Raw genomic sequence first — 18,371 nt, forward strand, 5'->3', positions numbered from 1 at the left:
GGGTTGAAGACATCGTTATCACCAGACTTAGGAATTTAGGGCCAAGAGGGCTGCATGAAGAATACTTGTCATTTCTTAACTAGTTTATTACCCCAAGTCCAAAAGCCCTTCATCTGGTCAATTCTTCTTTTTTTTTAATATTTTATTTATTTATTTAAGAGAGAGAGATCACAAGTAGTCAGAGAGAAAGGCAGAGAGAAAAGGGGAAGCAAGCTCCTCGCTGAGCAGAGAGCCCGATGCGGGGCTCGATCCCAGGACCCTGAGATCATGACCAGAGCCAAAGGCAGAGGCTTAACCCACTGAGCCACCCAGGTGCCCCCATCTGGTCAATTCTTTAGAAATGTATTGTTTCTTTGTCTAAAAGGTATAAAAGCTGTCTGCCTTGGTCACTTGAATATTTTTTTTTTTTTGCTCCTGTCCATCCAAAATAGAATTGTTTTTCCTATTAATCTGACTTATGTTGATTGTTAGGCAAGCCAAAGAATCTGGAAGGCAAGAATGGAAAGATTTTCCACCCTTGCATTATCCAAATTTTCAAGATTCACTGTATAAATTTGTCAGTCTGAGCATGTACCTGGGCAGCTACCTTCCTAAGTGAACACACAGGGATATGTTCAGTTGTTGGTGTACAGTGCATACTCTTTGTTGAGTGTACTTGATTGTAAGGTAAAGTGGAATTGTAGAGAAATGTTCTGGTAGAGAATAGGGCAGGCCAGATCCTAAGGACCTGGGCTGGGAATTCTGAGTTTTCTGGCAGGCAGGTCCTCCCAGTGGTAGTCAATATATTCCTGTGCACATTTCAGGTTTCTTTGCTAGCACTGTTTCCAGGAGAGGAAGGGATCAGGAGAGGAATTAAGGGTATGGGGGAGGAAGCTTAGTATAGGTTGAGAGTTTGAATCTGGACTCTTGAACTTACTGGCTATGTGAGCTTGGCAAGTGCCTGGACCTCTCTGAGGCTCAGTTTTCTCTTCTATGGAGTAGAGAAATAAGGATATCTATCTTGCTGTGTTGTGAAGTTCAATGAGATGATACATTTTTAATACTCAAGTGAGAAAGTGTTGCTTTCTTTCTACTTGGAAGGCAGCGTTTTCTGTCTGGGTGGTATTTGCCAGCTTTCCATCAATCATGCACGATTCTCCTCGAGACTTTTTACCATATCATTGGCAAAGATCAAACATCACTATACTTCCATTTAATTTTAAAAAGTAAACTCATTCTTACTAACAGAATACATTTGTTTAGGAAGGGGACTGTATCACTCCTGTAACCATAGGATAACTATAAAAACAAACACAATGAAAACAACACAGTGCTATGTTACTGATGTTCAGCCAGATACTGTTTACTTTGTTGCAAAAGGGGGATTTCATGAGTTAGCAGGTAGGTAGCAGACCTATGCTGGTCCCCCAAAGATTTTGATGTCCTTGACCATCAAAAGGGATTGAAAGAACAGTGAATAAATACAATCACCCTTTCTCTATGTGATTCAATGCTACTTAATGCTTAATGCTTGAACACCTTATGAAATCATGTCAGTTCCCACAAAAGAGAGCATCTTCTGCTTTGGGAAATGCCGGCCTTGAGCATCAGTCATTTGGAAGCACAATATTAGCCCATGACCACAGGGATGTGGGTCAGGGTCAGGATCTCCAGAGAAGGGAGCTGCCACGGGGTAGTGGGGAGAGGTGGTCAAGACCCTAGCCTGGGGGTGAGGGGTGGAGGTGGGGATTCAGGGCAGGGCAGACCTGCCGCAGAGTGGAGTGCTAAAAATCCAGGGGGTCTCACCTCGAAGGCTGCAGGTTTGCTGCTCAAGTGGGGTGACGGGAAGCCTCTGATTGTTCTCGTGGCTCTGTAATGCATTGCTGCAGAGGTGAGGGAATATGTAGAAATGCAGGTCTGGGTTCTGGGCCTTTATACAATTATAGCTATTTTTATAGAGCTCTTACCAAGGTTTCTGAACATATTAACTCATTTAATTCTCATAACAACCCGATGAATAAAAATCTGAATTCTTTTCATTTCACACATGAAGAAACTGCAGCCTAAAGGTTAAATAACTTGCTCTCATTTTCTGAGGTTGTAAGCAGCAGAGCTGGTATTGGTAAATGTATGCAGTGGGCAAGAATTTGTTTTATAACATTACCCAAGGCAAGAAAGAGCATTAAAAGTGTGTTTTCTTTCTTTCTTTCTTTCAAATCAAATCACAGCAGTGGTAGTAAGGTGGCCATCATCAGTCTTTGTTAGCGCTCCCTTCTCTGCTCCTGTGGACCACTTAAGTCGTCTCACAAACAGTGAGGTCACCTGGATCTTAGCCTGTGGCTGTGGCCACTGTGGTTTTCCTTGCTCTTCCTGCTACTCAGGACTGCCACAGGGGTAAGCTTTGTGCCCTCTGCTAAGTAGTTCCGGTCTAGATGAATGCAGTGCACCACTCAACAAGTTCTGATTCTGTTTACAGACTGTACGCCCAGCTGGGACCTGTGTTGCAGATCCCAGGGCTGCAGGATTAATAGTCTTCATAGATTCCCCCAGTTCTCCCCCATCCTGCAAGAGGGACTGGAGTCCATCTCTTCTCTGGAAACTCAGTCCCTTCTACTCAGAGTTTCCCTCCACCAGAGTTTGGAAACCCCCTCTACAAGTCAAAACACCAGCCCCTCTTCCTCTTCCCTTCCAGCTTAGCTCCTGAGTCGGTCTAATTGTCTGAAGACTTGGTTAAAGGTGTCTTTGGACTTGCCCTTTAATCAACACACACAAACACACACGCACACGCAAATATTACCTGTTTCCTGTAGAAAGAAGAATGTAGGGTAGATCTTCTTGACCTTGAGTTAGCACAAAATTGCCCAGAGAACTTGCTAATAGAACAGATTTCTGTCCCCTTTTTGTTTCAAAGGATTTGGGATGGGGCCCAGGAAGCTGGTATTTAACTGGAACGAAACGATTTTGCTGCAAGTGATTTGAGAACCACACCGTGGGAATCATCGACCTGCCTTTAGCACACAGAAGAGCCAAGAGGGAGAAAATTAGCATTTCAGGGAGTACTAGGCAAACATTAACACCTTGACAAATCAACCTGTGTAATATAAATACATATTTGCCATATATAATATTATGGAAACTATTGGTATAATGATAAGAATATATGATTTGCTTGGCAATTTCAACTACTCTTATGGTGTGATCATTTTTTTCTGAATAAGGCCTTCAAAAAACATAATTTTTATAACACCACAATCTTTAACTGTGCAACATTATGCTAACATTTATTTACCTATTCCCTGTTTTTTAATATATGTTTGTTTTCCAGGTTTGATGTTCTAAGTAATGCTTTGATCAACATACGTCTCCATATGTTATTCTCTTGCCTTTGTGTTTTAAAATGAAGAATGATTCTGAACATCCCTAGTACTTTCAAGGATTTAGTATTGCTTTGAAATACTTTGTTGTTTTCCTCTCACTGAAAGATCAGGTGTTTTGGTCTGTGTTTAATAATCAATTGTTTCTCATACCCTGGGAACAAGCTTTCTGTTTTAACACAATGGAATTAGCTAAGAAGGGAGAGCAGTGTACATTCCATGTCATACTAATGAGCAAATGCAGCTATAAGGGGGACAGGGACAGTGATTCTGGGGAGCCTCAGAGAACACTGTCTCCCAATACCAGCCAGAAAAGTCTTAGTATTTGCAGCCCATGGGTAACCTAACCTATAATCATCAAGCAATGTGTTTCAAGGAGTACTGCAGGTGGTTAAAACATGGTCAGGAAGTTGATAACAAATAACTCAAGCCTTCCTGAGAACCCCTGCACCACACCATTTCAGCTGGGAGCTTGGTGGCTGTAGAAGGCCAGTTAGGGAAGCAAAGGAATGAATAGGTCCTTGTGAAAGGTGGCGTCTTCAGGACATCAGCTGGGCTGATTTTTTTTTTTAAACAGATATAAACCAGTTGGTCTATTTACAGAAAGTGTAAGGGCAGTCTGGCCCATGGGCCATTTTAGACTTGCTTTCAGCCTGACATAGAATAAATACTAACCTTTAATGAGCAAACATTTCCAAAGACCTTCTGTGGTTAAACATCCATGTCTGGTGTTGGAGATGCAAAAATAGGTTAAAAAAACAAACAAACAAACCCCCAAACCCAGTGCATTATCTATCCTAGAATTGCTTACAACCTCCTGGCAGAGAGACACATAAGCAATTACAATAAAATTTGATAATAGAGATATCATGAGACCTCTTGAAGTAATTCTAAATGTTTAAGTATAAAGAGCCATCAAATTGCCAAAAATGGCTTATCAGTTCATAAATGTTGCTTTTAATTTAAAAAAGATACTATTCCTAGATATTAAAATAATAACAATTGTGTTTTAAATATTACTCTGATGATTCAAAGCATTGTCACAGGTACTGGAAAGGACCTGAAGAAGTCACCTAGTACAGCCTCTCTTTTTGGGGTCCTCAGAAAGTGAGTGACTCATTCAAGGTTCCCCAGTGATTTGATGGTAGAGATAGGACTATAATTCAGGTCCCCGTTCCAGTGGTGCAGTGATCTTTCTCTTCCACAGCCTACAGGATTTTATTCTGAGTCCCCCTGCCCTCTCTTAGTACTCATTTTTGGTATGACCGACACAATTTGTATGGAAACTTAAGGAAGAAGTGCCTCAAATGCGAACTGACACATTGGACATCTCATTAGTACCCACTGAAGTTTGTTGACTTCCCTATTCATGTAAAATAGAATTATAGCAAGCTTCTCAAGGGTCTAACAACCTTCTCAAAGGTATAACTCAAGTACTCAAGTTATACCTTTTTTAAAAATTAAATTTATTTATTTATTTTCAGCATAACAGTACTCATTGTTTTTGCACCACACCCAGTGCTCCATGCAATACGTGCCCTCTCTATTACCCTCCACCTGGTTCCCCAACCTCCCACCCACAACCCCTTCAAAAACCTCAGGTGATTTTCCAGAGTCCATAGTCTCTCATGGTTCATCTCCCCTTCCAATTTCCCACAACTCCCTTCTCCTCTCCATGTCCCCATGTCCTCCATGTTCTTTGTTATGCTCCACAAATAAGTGAGACCATATGATACTTGACTCTCTCTGCTTGACTTATTTCGCTCAGCATAATCTCTTCCAGTCCCGTCCATGTTGCTACAAAAGTAGGGTATTCATCCTTTCTGATGGAGGCATAATACTCCATCATGTGTATGGACCACATCTTCCTTATCCATTCGTCCGTTGAAGGGCATCTTGGTTCTTTCCACAGTTTGGTGACTGTGGCCATTGCTGCAATAAACATTGGGGTACAGATGGCCCTTCTTTTCACTACATCTGTATCTTTGGGGTAAATACCCAGCAGTGCAATTGCAGGGTCATAGAGAAGCTCTATTTTTAATTTCTTGAGGAACCTCCACACTTTTCTCCAAAGTGGCTGCACCAACTTGCATTCCCACCAACACACGTTGTTTCCTGTCTTGCTAATTTTGGCCATTCAAATTATACCTTCGTATGCCTCAGTTCCCCCTAAACTCCTGCCCAATAGTTCCAAGGGTGCACAAGTCTAGTTCATGTGTTGGTGTACTAGTCCTTCTGGTCCAGGTTATCCGACATTTTCTTCTGCCTTGATTCACTGGGGTGAATCTCCCTTCAAGGCCAGTTGTAACTGAGGGTACAGCTGCTGTTGAGGGGGCCAACGAGAGTTCCCAGCTTTCTAGGGGTGGGTGTGAGTACACTAGTGTCTTTGCTAAGGGGACCATCTTCTCTTATTGCTTGTGCTAAAGTTGCTATATTCCAGGCTCTTAATACATCACCAAGATTTGACTGAATTTGGTGAAAAATCCGAGTTTTCCCTTCCTTCAGTTGTGACTCACTGGGCTGTGACCAGGTTGTGCTCTCCAGTTCTCTCTTCCAATAGGATGCTCTTAGCCCCACATGCAAATAGTCTTTGGGATGCTCACCAAGTGGGCTCTCAAGACATGAGAAAAATCCTGGGATGAAGAGACCTTAGGCTTGAGGCATAAAATCAGTACCTAACTGGAAAAGCCTGGATTCCATGGATGTTAACACAAGTTCCAAGGGAGAATGAGGCTGTGATCATGGGAAACACTGATTTCAACCCGTGAAGTAGATTTATTTTGGTGGGGGAAAGAACAGCAGCTTTCTTCTGAGGTAGAACGTATGTAACATTAATCCACTCATGAGTGTAGGAATCAATGATTTTTTTTTTTAGCAAATTTATGAAGCTGTCCAACCGTCATAATCCAATTTTGAATTGGATTGAATTGAACCAAATAATTGAACCAATTGAACCAAAATAATCCAATTTTGAAACATTCCTGTCATTCCCCCCAACCCACATTTCCTTAAGTTTACTTACAGTCAATCCCCATTCCCACCCAGAGACTTTCTGTCTCTGTGGATTTGCCTGTTCTGGACATTTCATGTAAGAGGAGTCCTATAATAGGGGGCCTTTGGCATTTGGCTTCTTTGACTTGGCGTATTGTTTTTGAGACTCATGCATGAATTAGGTATCAGTACTTTGTGCCTTCTTTTTGCTGGTGATTATCCCATTGCCTGGCTATATCCCATTTTGTGAAGGACACTTGTATTATTCCCAGTTTGGGACTGTTATAAATTATATTATCAGCCTTCTTGTATTAGTCTTTGGGTGGACTTCTTTTTTTAATTTTGCTCGGGCAGATACTTAGGATGGGATGGCTGGCATATTTTGTAAGCGCATGTCTAACAATTTAAGAAACTGCCACACTGCTTTCCGAAGGAGTTGAGTTCTTCATCCCCAGCACCTATGGATGAGGGCTACAGTTCAGTATGCCCCATCACCCCCCTTGCTATTGTCTGTCTGTGGGTTGGAGCTGTTCTGATGGGTACGGGGTGCTGCTCACTGTGGTGTTAAGTCAGTATCTATTCAGGTCTTTCACAGACTGGAACCTAGGAATGTTCAGTTTGAATCTCCAGAAGAGAATAGTGAACAGGATATTCCATGTTTCCTCAACTTATTTGCTCCTGGAACTCTCTCTCTTCCCCCTACGCCTCCCGAAATGAGCTTATGAAGGCCCTAACGTTCTAGAGCACCCATTTCGGGAAGCATTACATCATTCCATTCTGATATGATTTTTAACTTTGTTCTCTGTGATATTTAATTACACACAAGGGTGTACCACACAGGGATGCTGAGTCGAACAGCACAGACTCAGAGGTTCAGAGAATGTGAGAGGTGAGAGAAGAGGCTGAGGACGTTCGGGCTGGCATGCGTCAGAGAGGGAGGTTTTCATGAGGAATGAAATGCCAGTTCGTTTTTCTCTGTACTTGGTTCCCCGGCGCGGCCCAGATGGACCCCTACATCTCAAGCTGAGCTGGGCTCACGTCGAGATGCTGGCTACACTTTAATTGTCAACGCTCCGTCAGATAACGATCATGATGACAGCAACAACGATGATAATCAGATCAAATTTACATTAGTCACATCTGTGCCGGGCACCAGGCTAAGCATTCTTCATGGATTATCTCACATGGGTGCTTTTATTACAACTGCTTTACAGATAAGGAAATTGAGGCCCAGGGTGGTAAAGAGCTTGTGCTCAGGTCATAGGGTGTGGCAGAGTTGGGACTTGAACTGGGGCCCTCTGATGCCCGAGTTTGTGCTCTTGGGCCCCCTACTCTGTGTCCCACCACCCCACCCAAAAAGGCAATCTGAAAGAAGTCTGGAAACAGATTTTCATTTTGGTTATACAGCACCTGGAGGATTCCAGAAAGATTTCCAGTCTAGAGTTTGCCCTCCAAGCATCACCACTGTCCCAGTCTCCTCACCTTCTCCTTGTCCGCTAGGAGGAAATGCACCATCTGTTCTCCTGTGGGAGTCTCCTCGTGTCCGTCCTTTTCTTCCAGTGCCACAGCCACTACCTTTGTCCTGGCCTCATCTCACCTCCAGATGTTCACCCTCCCCAACATGAAATTTCCCATTGTTCCCAGGTTTTCTCTTAAAAACCAGGTCACCTATTCCCACCAGGGAGATCTTTCTAGATCCCTGCTCTGTGTGACAGGCTGCTCTGCCCACTTCAACAACTGTCGTGGCTCCCTTTGCTCAGAGGAAGACTCCCAGTCCCTGAGCAGGGCATTCAGACCGACTGCTCTTCATGGCTCCATTCTATTCCCTCTAAGTCTCCCTTCTTGTTTCGACTGCTGTAGGCAGGTGTCTCACTGCTGTCCAAACAAGCTAAGTCATGTTCTCTCCATAGCTTTGCTGATCCTTGGTCTCCAGTGCACAGTGGCCTCCTCTCCTTCTGGTTTCTCTGAGCCCTGTTCTGCTCTTGACAGTCCCTAGCCTCTAGGATGCTGTTCCAGCACATTCCATAATGACCCGTCCCTCTTCTGAACCCCTGGGAGAGCCTACAATTCTGATGTCTTCAGCATCAGTCTTGTTTACTGTGAAATGAGTTCTTAATAATAGCCCTTGCCTCATAGGGTTGAATAAAAAAACAAGATGCATGTGATACCTCTTAGCCTAGTACCTGGGAGAAAGCCACAAGGCAAGTTTTCAATAAATAAAAGATGCTATTATTAATAAATAAAAGATACTATTATTAATAATTAAGATTGTCATTTTTATTACTGCATGCATGACTCTTCCATGAGGAACTGATGTCTTAAGAATGGGGCTCAGGTCATGTTGTACCTATCACATTGCCTGAAACACCAGAGATCCTGGGGGACATTCATGCAGGATGAGCGCACAAATCCTAACCTGAGGGTCAGAGGCTTGATACCACTCTTGGCTCTCAGGGAACGGGGCGTGTGACCTTGTCTATTTGGAGTCCATTCTCTTCCTGTTGTACCCCCTAAGTACTCCCTAAGGTTCTCCGTGAACATGCTTCAAATCCAATCCCTGATGGTTGTTTTTCTGTGTTAACTTGGATACCTTTTTTAATCCTTCCTAACCCTCAGTTTTCTGCATCTATAAAATGGTTTTGGTTCATGATTGGCTGTGAGGATACACAGTTATTGCTTTTCAGTCAATAGTTGCTCTCATGCTTATTCTCTTATTGCTGGTTAGAGGATAAACACTTGGCTTGTTAATGTTGTTGAGTTAGTTCATTTCCTGGGGCTGCCTTAACCAAGTACAACAATGTGGGTGGCTTAAACAAAGAAATCCACCATCTCATGGTTCTGAAGGCTAGAAATCTGCAGTCGGGGTTGGTTCCTTTGGAGGGCAATAAGGGACACTTCTCGTCTAGCTTTGGGTAGCCTCAGGCATTAGTTTTGTAGATGGTGCTCTCCCCAAGTCATGTTGTCTTCCCTCTCTTCAGATAGGTGTCTGAGTCCAAATTTCCACTTTTTATAAGGTCACCAGTCATCCTGAATTAGAGCCCACCCTAATGATCTCATATTAACTCAATTACTTCTAGAAGGACCATATTTCCAAATAAGGTCATATTCTGAGATACTGGGGGGTTAGCACTAACTTGGCATTTCTCAATGGAAGAGAAAACAACCCCACAACACCCGATGGTGAGTCCTCCTTACTCAACTGCCCTCGCCATCTGCAGCAGCTCATTTCACTGGATCAGATGAGTAGAATTAGCTTCGACAGAGATCTCCTTCTTTCCACAAAGTCAGTCCCAGGACCTCTGCCCCTTATGACATTTTCCACATACACTTTTAGAATTGCAAATCTATCATTTCTGGTTCATGACATTCTTTGCAGAGCCCCCAGAATGGAAATAACACACCAGATCTCAGGCAGTTGGCATTCTTTCCCTGTTGTTTTTTTTTTTATAGCACTCTGCAAAACTCTCATGCTGTTTACATGTGATTTATATTCCTCCTGTGGTTCCTAAATGGATATAATAAAAACATCTTTAGAATATTAATCTGACATGGTTCAGGCCAGCATGGTCCAATACAATTTTATTTACTGGGGATGGTAAAAAATCTGAAACGATAAAGTGAGAATCAGTCCTTAGTAAATCTGTCTTGCTGGCTCTTATGACATCGTTCCTGGGAAAGCTGTCCATTGGAGTCCTTGGGATGTTTGTGGAAAATGTAGGTTTCAGGTCCCACCCACCATTCTGCAAGTTCTAAGTCTTTGGAGGAGGGGTCCTGGGATTTGCATTTCTAATAAGTCCCTCAAATCCCTGTGGTCCTGGCCTACCCTACCTTTGAGAACCACTGGTCTCCAGCACCACCCAGAAGAAATGTGTTTTGTTTTTGTGTCGCATGAGTTCCAGAGCTAGAGTCCGTCCAGGGCTGAAGATGAGGAGAGCCAGGCAGGTAGGCATGGGGCACGGGGATGAGTGTGTCCCATCAGTTGTGGGGTGGCATCTTCGTGTGGATTTCAGATGGGACAGGGAGGCCTATGAAGGTTGAAGGCACATATGCACAACAGCAGGTGAGTTGAGCTGGGGCGGCCCGCTGTGAAGGGGTCCAGCAGCCAGGGAGAGCTGAAGTGGGGTCAGGTGTCTGGGAGGGGCCTTGCTTCCACTCCTGAGGGCCACGCAGGGAGCAGCTGGGTCTCCGTGTCCCTCCTGGGAAGCTATGTGAAAACTCAGACCCTCGAGCTTGAACCAGCCCCTCTGCATGCTCTGGGAATCTGCATTCTAAAGCTCTCCAGGTGATCTAATGTGACAGTCCTTCTGAACAGTATTTGGGAAGCACAGGGACCATGGAAAGAACTTTGGGACTTTGGGAATCAGTGGGTCTTGTGTTGAGTCCTCACTGTTTGATCTTGACCTAACTCCAGATGAGCTACGGTTTCTTTATCCATAAAACGAAAGTACAAATAGTTTCTTATTGTTGTTCTGATCGTTGTGACGATTAGGGAGGAGGAACATGACACATTGAGCACAATTTCTGGCACACAGTAGGCTTCATGTAGTGGTGACTCCAAACCTTGTGAGAACTGAGATTCAAAGGATGTGATTGGGACAAAGGGTGCCAGTCGCTGGGCATGAGAATCAGCAGGTGGTCTCGGGGATTGGCCTTGGCTCTGATAATACTGGGTCCTGGTTTCTACAGTTGGAACTAGGAAAATAAAAGAGCAATAATCATGTCAGGGCTAAAATAATATTTCCCACGCAGGTCTGATGCTCTTGCAAGCATTTTACGAACAACCTTATGAGTCAGTTACTATTGTTATCCCCATTTTACAGATGAGAAAGCAGAGCCTCAGAGAGAAGTAAGCATGGTCACACAGCCCTGATGTAGCAGCATCAAGCTCTCCAGCTCTGGGTCTTCAATAGCTTTTCCTCCCTAGCTAAGCCAAGGACGAGATCAGAGGGGCCATTGAACCAAAGTGCTGAGTCTCACAGTGAGCCAGGCCTTTGGAGAAATGGTCTTGGAGGTTTGCCACCGCATTCTAGATACAGCCACCTCATAACAAAGTCAGAAAAGCTGGCATTTTTCTAACAGAAGCTGAGCTGTAATAAACATGCCCTGTTGCCACAGGCTTCATAAATTCTAACAGAAAATCCTGTAACACAATATTGTCTTGTGTTGAGAATCCCTTGCCCACTTTCTGTTTCTTCTTTTCTTAAGAGTTGACCCCTTTCATAGGTTACTCAGCACCTTCCTGGACCTCTTTGTCCACGATTGTTTCTCCCCTTCTCCTTTGTCTCACTGATTCAGTCCTTATTCATTTGATATGAATCCAACTGTCTAATCAAAATTTCCTCCACCTAGCACCTGAAGCACTGGCATTTGTAAACATATTTGTTTCATTCTGAGAGTATTTTCAGAATTTCCGTTTTTTTGTGACACTCCTCTCTCCCTTTTCTGTACTCCCAGGGCATAACCTTCAATAGCAGAACAAATCAGGCCTGCTAGCAAGCTACCAAGTCCTGTGGGCTCCTTGTCAAGGAAAACAGCTGGCCCCATTTCTAATCAACATCTCCCCATAAAACTCTGCTGGGTCACTGAAGGAGACCAGACCAGAATTTGGAACTTTCCAAAGACTTCCAATAGATATTGAACGCAAAAAGATACTTACATTGTCTGTGCATCAGTCTGCTCTGTTTGGGAGACAAGGGGGAGAATCGCCCAAGAAGTCACGCAGACAGATTCTACTTTTAACACCTCTGTACATATAATGGATGATGGTTATCGAAACAACCCAAACCTCTACCACGGTGCAAGAGATATAGCTCGAGAGGCGACCCGGCAGTCCCGGACCCAAGGGATGGATGACTACAAGTATCAGGACAACTATGAGGGGTATGCTGCCAGTGATGGCTATTACCGTGGCAACGAGTCCAACCCAGAGGAGGACGCACAGAGTGATGTTACCGAAGGCCATGATGAAGACGATGAGATCTATGAGGGCGAGTACCAGGGCATCCCTCACCCAGATGATGTCAAGACCAAGCAAGCCAAGATGGCGCCCTCCAGGGCAGATGGCCTTCGGGGCCAGCCTGACCTGATGGCGGAGAGGATGGAGGATGAGGAGCAGTTGGCCCACCAGTACGAGAACATCATTGATGAGTGCGGCCATGGGCGTTTCCAGTGGATCCTTTTTTTTGTCTTGGGTTTGGCTCTGATGGCTGATGGAGTGGAGGTGTTCGTGGTGAGTTTTGTCCTGCCCAGTGCAGAGAAGGACATGTGTCTGTCCAGTTCCAAAAAAGGAATGCTTGGTAAGTAAAAATTTCCAAAGATCATTCTCTTTGTGGCATTAAATTATGAAGGGGAAAGAGCAGTAAAATTTGTATAGCACCTGTCACTATTGGGCACCTTCAGTCTGTCACAATGTCCTTGCAAACCTCTCACTTTACCTCCATTTGTCTTGAAGGCATTTTTATCTCAGAGAAAATTAATTGGCTCAAGTTTACGCAGCTAACAAGTATAAGAACTTGGATCCTTGCTCAAGTCTCTCTAACTCTAAAGTTCTTAGTTCTTTTTCCAAATCTTATTGCCTTTTTGAAGGTGAAATCTCTCTCATCTTCATATTAAACCACCTTCCATATCCAAATGACAGATACATTTTGTGAGTGGTAGGCCAGAAGTCCTCTTCCTCCCAGCTCTCTCTGTAGAATCTGGTGGCATCTGTTCCTAGTTTCTCTTGTAGGCAAGTGTTAGTGGGCAGAGTGCCCACGTACCTTGGGGAGGCACTCTGGGTTGAGCTTACCCCCAGATCCCCTGCAGGCCATCGGGAACCACGCTGTGAAGCACAGATGGATCCCACAGGATGAAGGACCAGCCCTACAAATCAGTAATGAGACTGGCACCGTGAGAGCCAAGCCTCAGATATTAGGGCCTGAGACAAAGAGGATTTTGTGAAGTTAGAGGGAAGATGGGCACCAGTGGTATGGTGTAGAAGAGATTTACCATAATACAAACAAGGATTTGTCTTGGTCATTCAATGCCTTGGAAACAAACCCATTCTCTAGATGTAAAGTCCATGCAATTGATTACTTAGCAAACATACAATTATTGAGAACTTACTATGAGTCATGTTCTTAAGAATCCTCAAGAATTCAAAACCTTTCTAGCAACTTATTTCAGTCATACAACAAATATTTATTATGTGTATACTGTGTGCCAGTCTCTGTGCTCAGTCCTCAGGGAGAAAATATTGAACCAGATAGACATAGTTCTGGCCTCTCAAGGGACTTACACATAGCAGGACAAGTAGGCATTAGCAGACACAAAGAGTTATTTCATTACTGTAGCAATAAGTGCTACGAAATTCCTTGTAGGAGTCTCTTCCCTAGGACTCACTTTAAAGAAAGGTTTGGCAGGGGTGCCTGGGTAATGCAGTCAGAAGCATCCAACTCTTGGTTACCACTCCGGTCCTGATCTCAGGGTCCAGATCCCAGGGTTGTGAGATCTTTAGGTTTCATGCTCAGCCTGCAGTCTGCTTCAGATTCTCTCTCCCTCTCCCTCTGCCCCTCTCACTCGTGCTAAAATTTCCCACTAAATAAATAAATCTTTAAAAAAAAGCAATTGTTGGCAAACATTTTCTATAAAGGCTGAGAGAGTAAATATTTCAGGCTTTGCAGATCCAAATAGTCTCTGTTATCGAGTCTGTGTTGGTAGCACAGAAGCAGCCATAGACAATACACAAACACATAGGCCTAACTGTGTTCCAATAAAACTTTATTTATGAAAAAGACAAAGGGCCAGATTTAGCCTATGGGCTATAGTTTGCCAGCCCTGATTTAAAGCCGCTCTGAATAAGATTGGAATATGAAATAAACACCTGCAATAGAGAGTTATTCCTGGAAGCTTTTAAAAATTTGTTTAATACACTTAGGTGTAACTAAGGGGCCATTTACAATGATGAAACTGTGTCATATATGACCAGTAGGGAACTGAAAGAGATCGAGTATGTACAAATAGTAGGAATGACTTAAGGAGCAAAGCTATCACCCAAAGCTTTTAAATACCATTAGAATTTTAGTTGCTTTTTTAAATTGTATTTTTATTTAAAAAATTCTGCTATGTGCTTTTAAGTTTGAATCCTCTTTTTTTGGGGGGGGGGTAAGGGCAAAAAAAACAAAACAAACTCAAGCCCCGAACCAAACCATACTGTCCCCAGTTGATCTAAACATTTGCAAGCCCTTAATTTGCTTTGCGATATTCTCAACGGACACCCTGGGTCCCTGTTAGGCCAAGTTGGCTATGTCAGTAACGATTTCATGCCCTCTTGGTCTCTCTGCCACCCCGCTGCTTGGCAACCTCATTAACAGAGCTGTGGTATGGTTGGAGCTCCTGATGGCTCCCAGGGCAAATGCTGGGAGTCAAGGGAATGTGGTCCTAATCTGGAGAGCTTGTATTTGTGCAATTTTTCTTTCGGGGGTTGCCAAGAAGACTCTATGACTCAGCTGAAGAGCAGGCAGGCTGCCTGAGCAGAGATGGACTTCCTATGTACTTATGCCCCCCCCGCCACCCCGGTGTGGTCAAGGAAATGGATCCAGGGCTGTAGATGATGGGAAGGTCTCCAGGGGCCAGCACTCTCACACACTGCTTCATTTGACATTCAGGGTCACCATAGTGATTAGAGGAGTTTCACCCCATTTGTACATGTCAGGAAATAAGCTCAGAGATCTATACTCTAGGTTACACAGTAATTGCTAGAGCTCGGATTTCAACCCAGGTTTGTCTGATTTCAAAGTCTTTGATTTCAACCCAGGTTTGTCTGATTTCAAAGTCTTTGCTCATTCTACTCCACCATCCTGCCTTTCTCTCCTACACGGTCTTGGAAAAGAGGTCGTGCCATGGGGCAGGCCTTCTTTCCATGTCATCAAGCACCATGTAGATTGTTGAGAGGACCATAGGTTACTTCCAACAGAGAGGTGGCGTGGTGTGAGAAATGATGCTGTGGGCACTGGAGTCTGGCCAGTAGGCTTTGGCCACTGACTATGTCATTGATCAGTTAGTGACCTTGGGCAAGTCATAAATTCTCTGAGTTTCCCATAGATGGAAAAAGGGGAAAGCATTTGTGTGTGTGTGTGTGTGTGTGAGGACTGAATGAGATAAAGCTGGTAAAGCAGCCAGCTCTGCACAAAGCCTAGACAACTCTTAGGTCTTGCTATTTTGTATCTTGACATTCTCCTTCCCCGCATTTGTGACAAGTTATAGTTGCAGTGACGAAATGGAGCTCCATGCACCCTGGAGCTGGGCAGCCTGGGTTTGAGTCCTTGCTCTGCTAATTCTTAGGAGGGTGATTTGAGAAAAGTGGTTTAGTTTCTCTGTGCCTTGGTTTCCTTGTCTACAAAATGGAGAAGACAACGGGATTTACTTTATAGAGTATTGGGAGGATTCAATGAGTTCTATGCATTGAACTTGTCTAAAACAGGGCTTGCATGTAATTGATGCTCAAGATATCTTCGTTGTTGTTATTATTATTATTATTATCATTTATTATATGGTTGTTATTGTACTAAACTGATAGCTTGATGATGATAAACCACCTAAATTCAGAGCTAGATCTTCTCAGTTGATGACATTGCACATTTTTTCAGGCCAAATTATTTTTTGCAGGCTTTTAAGGTCAAGCGGCCTTTTGTTGGTTGGTGACAAGGCTTCCTCCCTTCTGTGCTAGCCTAGTTCTTTGTCTTTTTCCCTTCCCTCTGTGTGTGTGTGTGTGTGCATGTGCATGCTTGTGTGTGTTTATGACTTAATTATTTTAGAGCAGTTTTAGGTTCACAGCCCAATTGAGAGGAGGGTACTGAGATGTCCTGCATGGCTCTGCTCCTACACATACCTAGTCTCCCCCCATTACCAGTATAGCCCCCCCTACCAGAGTGATACATTTGTTATAATTGTTTAACCTATGTGGACACATCATTGTCACCCAAAACTTGTACTTGACTTTCAATTTAGGGCTCACTCTTGGTGTTATGCAGTCAATGCATTTGGATGAATGCACAGTGACATGTGTCCATTATTATAGTATCGTGCAAGGTAGTTTCATCGTCCTTAAAAACCCTCCGTACTCTACCCATTCAGCCTTTTCCCAACTCCAATACCTGGAGACCACTGATTTTTTTTTTTTAAAGATTTATTTATTTATTTATTTATTTGACAGAGATCACAAGGAGGCAGAGAGGCAGGCAGAAAGAGGGGGAAGTAGGCTCCCTGCTGAGCAGAAAGCCTGATGTGGGGCTCGCTCTCAGGATCCTGAGATCATGACCTGAGCCGAAGGCAGAGGCTTTAACCCACTGAGCCACCCAGGCGTCCCTGATTTTTTTTTTAATTGTTTCCATAAGGTGGTGCCTTTTCCAGAATATTCTATAGTCAGATCATACAGTATGTAGCCTTTTCACAGTGATTTCTTTCCATTAGTAATGTGCATTTAAATTTGTTTCATGTCCTTTCATGGATTGATAGCTCATGTCTTTTTAGTACTGATTATGATCCCACTGTCAGGATGTGCCGCAGTTTTGGGATCCATTTATTTTATCCACTCACCTACTGAAGGGTATCTTGGTTGCTTCCAAGTTTTGGCAACTAGAATAAAACTGCTATAAACATCTACATGCAGATTTTTGTGTGGACATAGGTTTTCAACTCCTTTGGATAAATGCCAAGGAGTGTGATTGCTGGATCATATGATGAGAATATGTCTGGTTTTGTTAGAAACTGCCAAACTGTCTTCCAAAGTGACTGTACCACTTTGATTCCCACCAACAAGGAATGAGACCTCCTGTCGCTCCACGCCCTGGCCAGCATCGGGCACTGCTGGTGTTCCGGTTTGGGGCCATTCTTGTAGATGTGTCTCCTTGTTGTTTTAATTTGCCTTTCCTGAGGACACACCATGTGGAACATCTTTTCACACGCTTGTTTACCAAATACGCATCTTCTTCTGTGAGTGTCTGTTAAGGTGATTGGCCCATTTTTAAAATGAGGTTGTTTCTTTATTGTTGAGTTTTAAGGGTTCTTTGCATGTTTTAGATAACAGTCCCGTATCAAGATGTGTCTTCTGCAAATATTTTCTCCCAATCTGTGACTTGTCTTATTCTCTTCTTGACTCTCTCCTGAGCTTTTAGAAAGATGAGAGTTGAGCTCCTTCAAGTGCTGCATTTTAGTGGGTCACTCATCTAGAACTGTCTCACTTGGGGAAGAAAAAGTCTGTGAAAATGTGAGCATTGAAGGTTCTGCTCTGTTTGGTGTCAAGTGGTCGTTTTCCTTCAAGACAAGGAGAATGCATTCATTTGTTAATGAAAATCTTCTTTGGGGCGCCTGGTTGGCTCAGTGGGTTAAGGCCTCTGCCTTTGGCTCAGGTCATGATCTCAGGGTCCTGGAATTGAACCCCGCATCAGGTTTTCTGCTCGGTGGGGAGCCTGCTTCCTCCTCCCTCCCCCCTCTCTCTCTCTGCCTGCCTCTCTGCCTACTTGTGATCTCTGTCAAATAAATAAACAAAATCTTAAAAAAAAAAAGAAAATCTTCCTTCATTATTATTTTTAAAACTACTGAATATTATCACATGCCTGGGATTCCCTCTGGTCGATGGCCACACAAAGCAGGCGAGTCATAGCACTGAGTGAACTTTGTTCTTTCGTATATGTGTGCTGACTTATTAGCATTATTATGTGAAGGGTGTCTTGGTAGTTTATTATCAAACAAGAAGGAAAACTTTGCATACTACTTTTTGGGCTTAAGAAGTATTTTTCATGGAAGAAAACTACTTTGTTTTCAAAACCACAACTTCCTTATGAACAATATATCAAAGAAAATCAATGCAAGGCCAGGGCTTTCAGTAACTCCTTGTTTTCAGAATGTGGTTCAGAACATTTCGAGGATAGATGAGTCTATCAAGGCCTGTCTGCACGCGGCAGGACAGAGCAAAATGCTTTTATTTTTTTGACGTCCACTTAAAAAAGTTAAAAATTAGGGAGGGGGCAGATATGCAATACTTAATGT

At 43.4% G+C, this 18,371-nt stretch overlaps 1 protein-coding gene across 3 annotated transcripts in view; it reads left to right on the top strand.

The window, feature by feature from the left end:
- Positions 1-18,371, top strand: part of SV2B (synaptic vesicle glycoprotein 2B) — a 185,315-nt gene that overhangs the window by 101,312 nt on the left and 65,632 nt on the right. For 2 of the 3 annotated variants that reach the window (XM_046010100.1, XM_046010099.1), the window contains one exon: positions 11,799-12,640. In XM_046010100.1, the coding sequence (XP_045866056.1) occupies positions 12,100-12,640 (541 nt within the window). In that variant the 5' untranslated portion in view covers positions 11,799-12,099. Of the gene's footprint in view, positions 1-11,080; positions 11,094-11,798; positions 12,641-18,371 lie in introns of those variants that run through there. The other variant, XM_046010101.1, reaches the window with a different exon arrangement.

This window comes from Meles meles, chromosome 6 (assembly GCF_922984935.1).
Source record: "Meles meles chromosome 6, mMelMel3.1 paternal haplotype, whole genome shotgun sequence".
Taxonomy (NCBI): Eukaryota; Metazoa; Chordata; class Mammalia; order Carnivora; family Mustelidae; genus Meles; species Meles meles.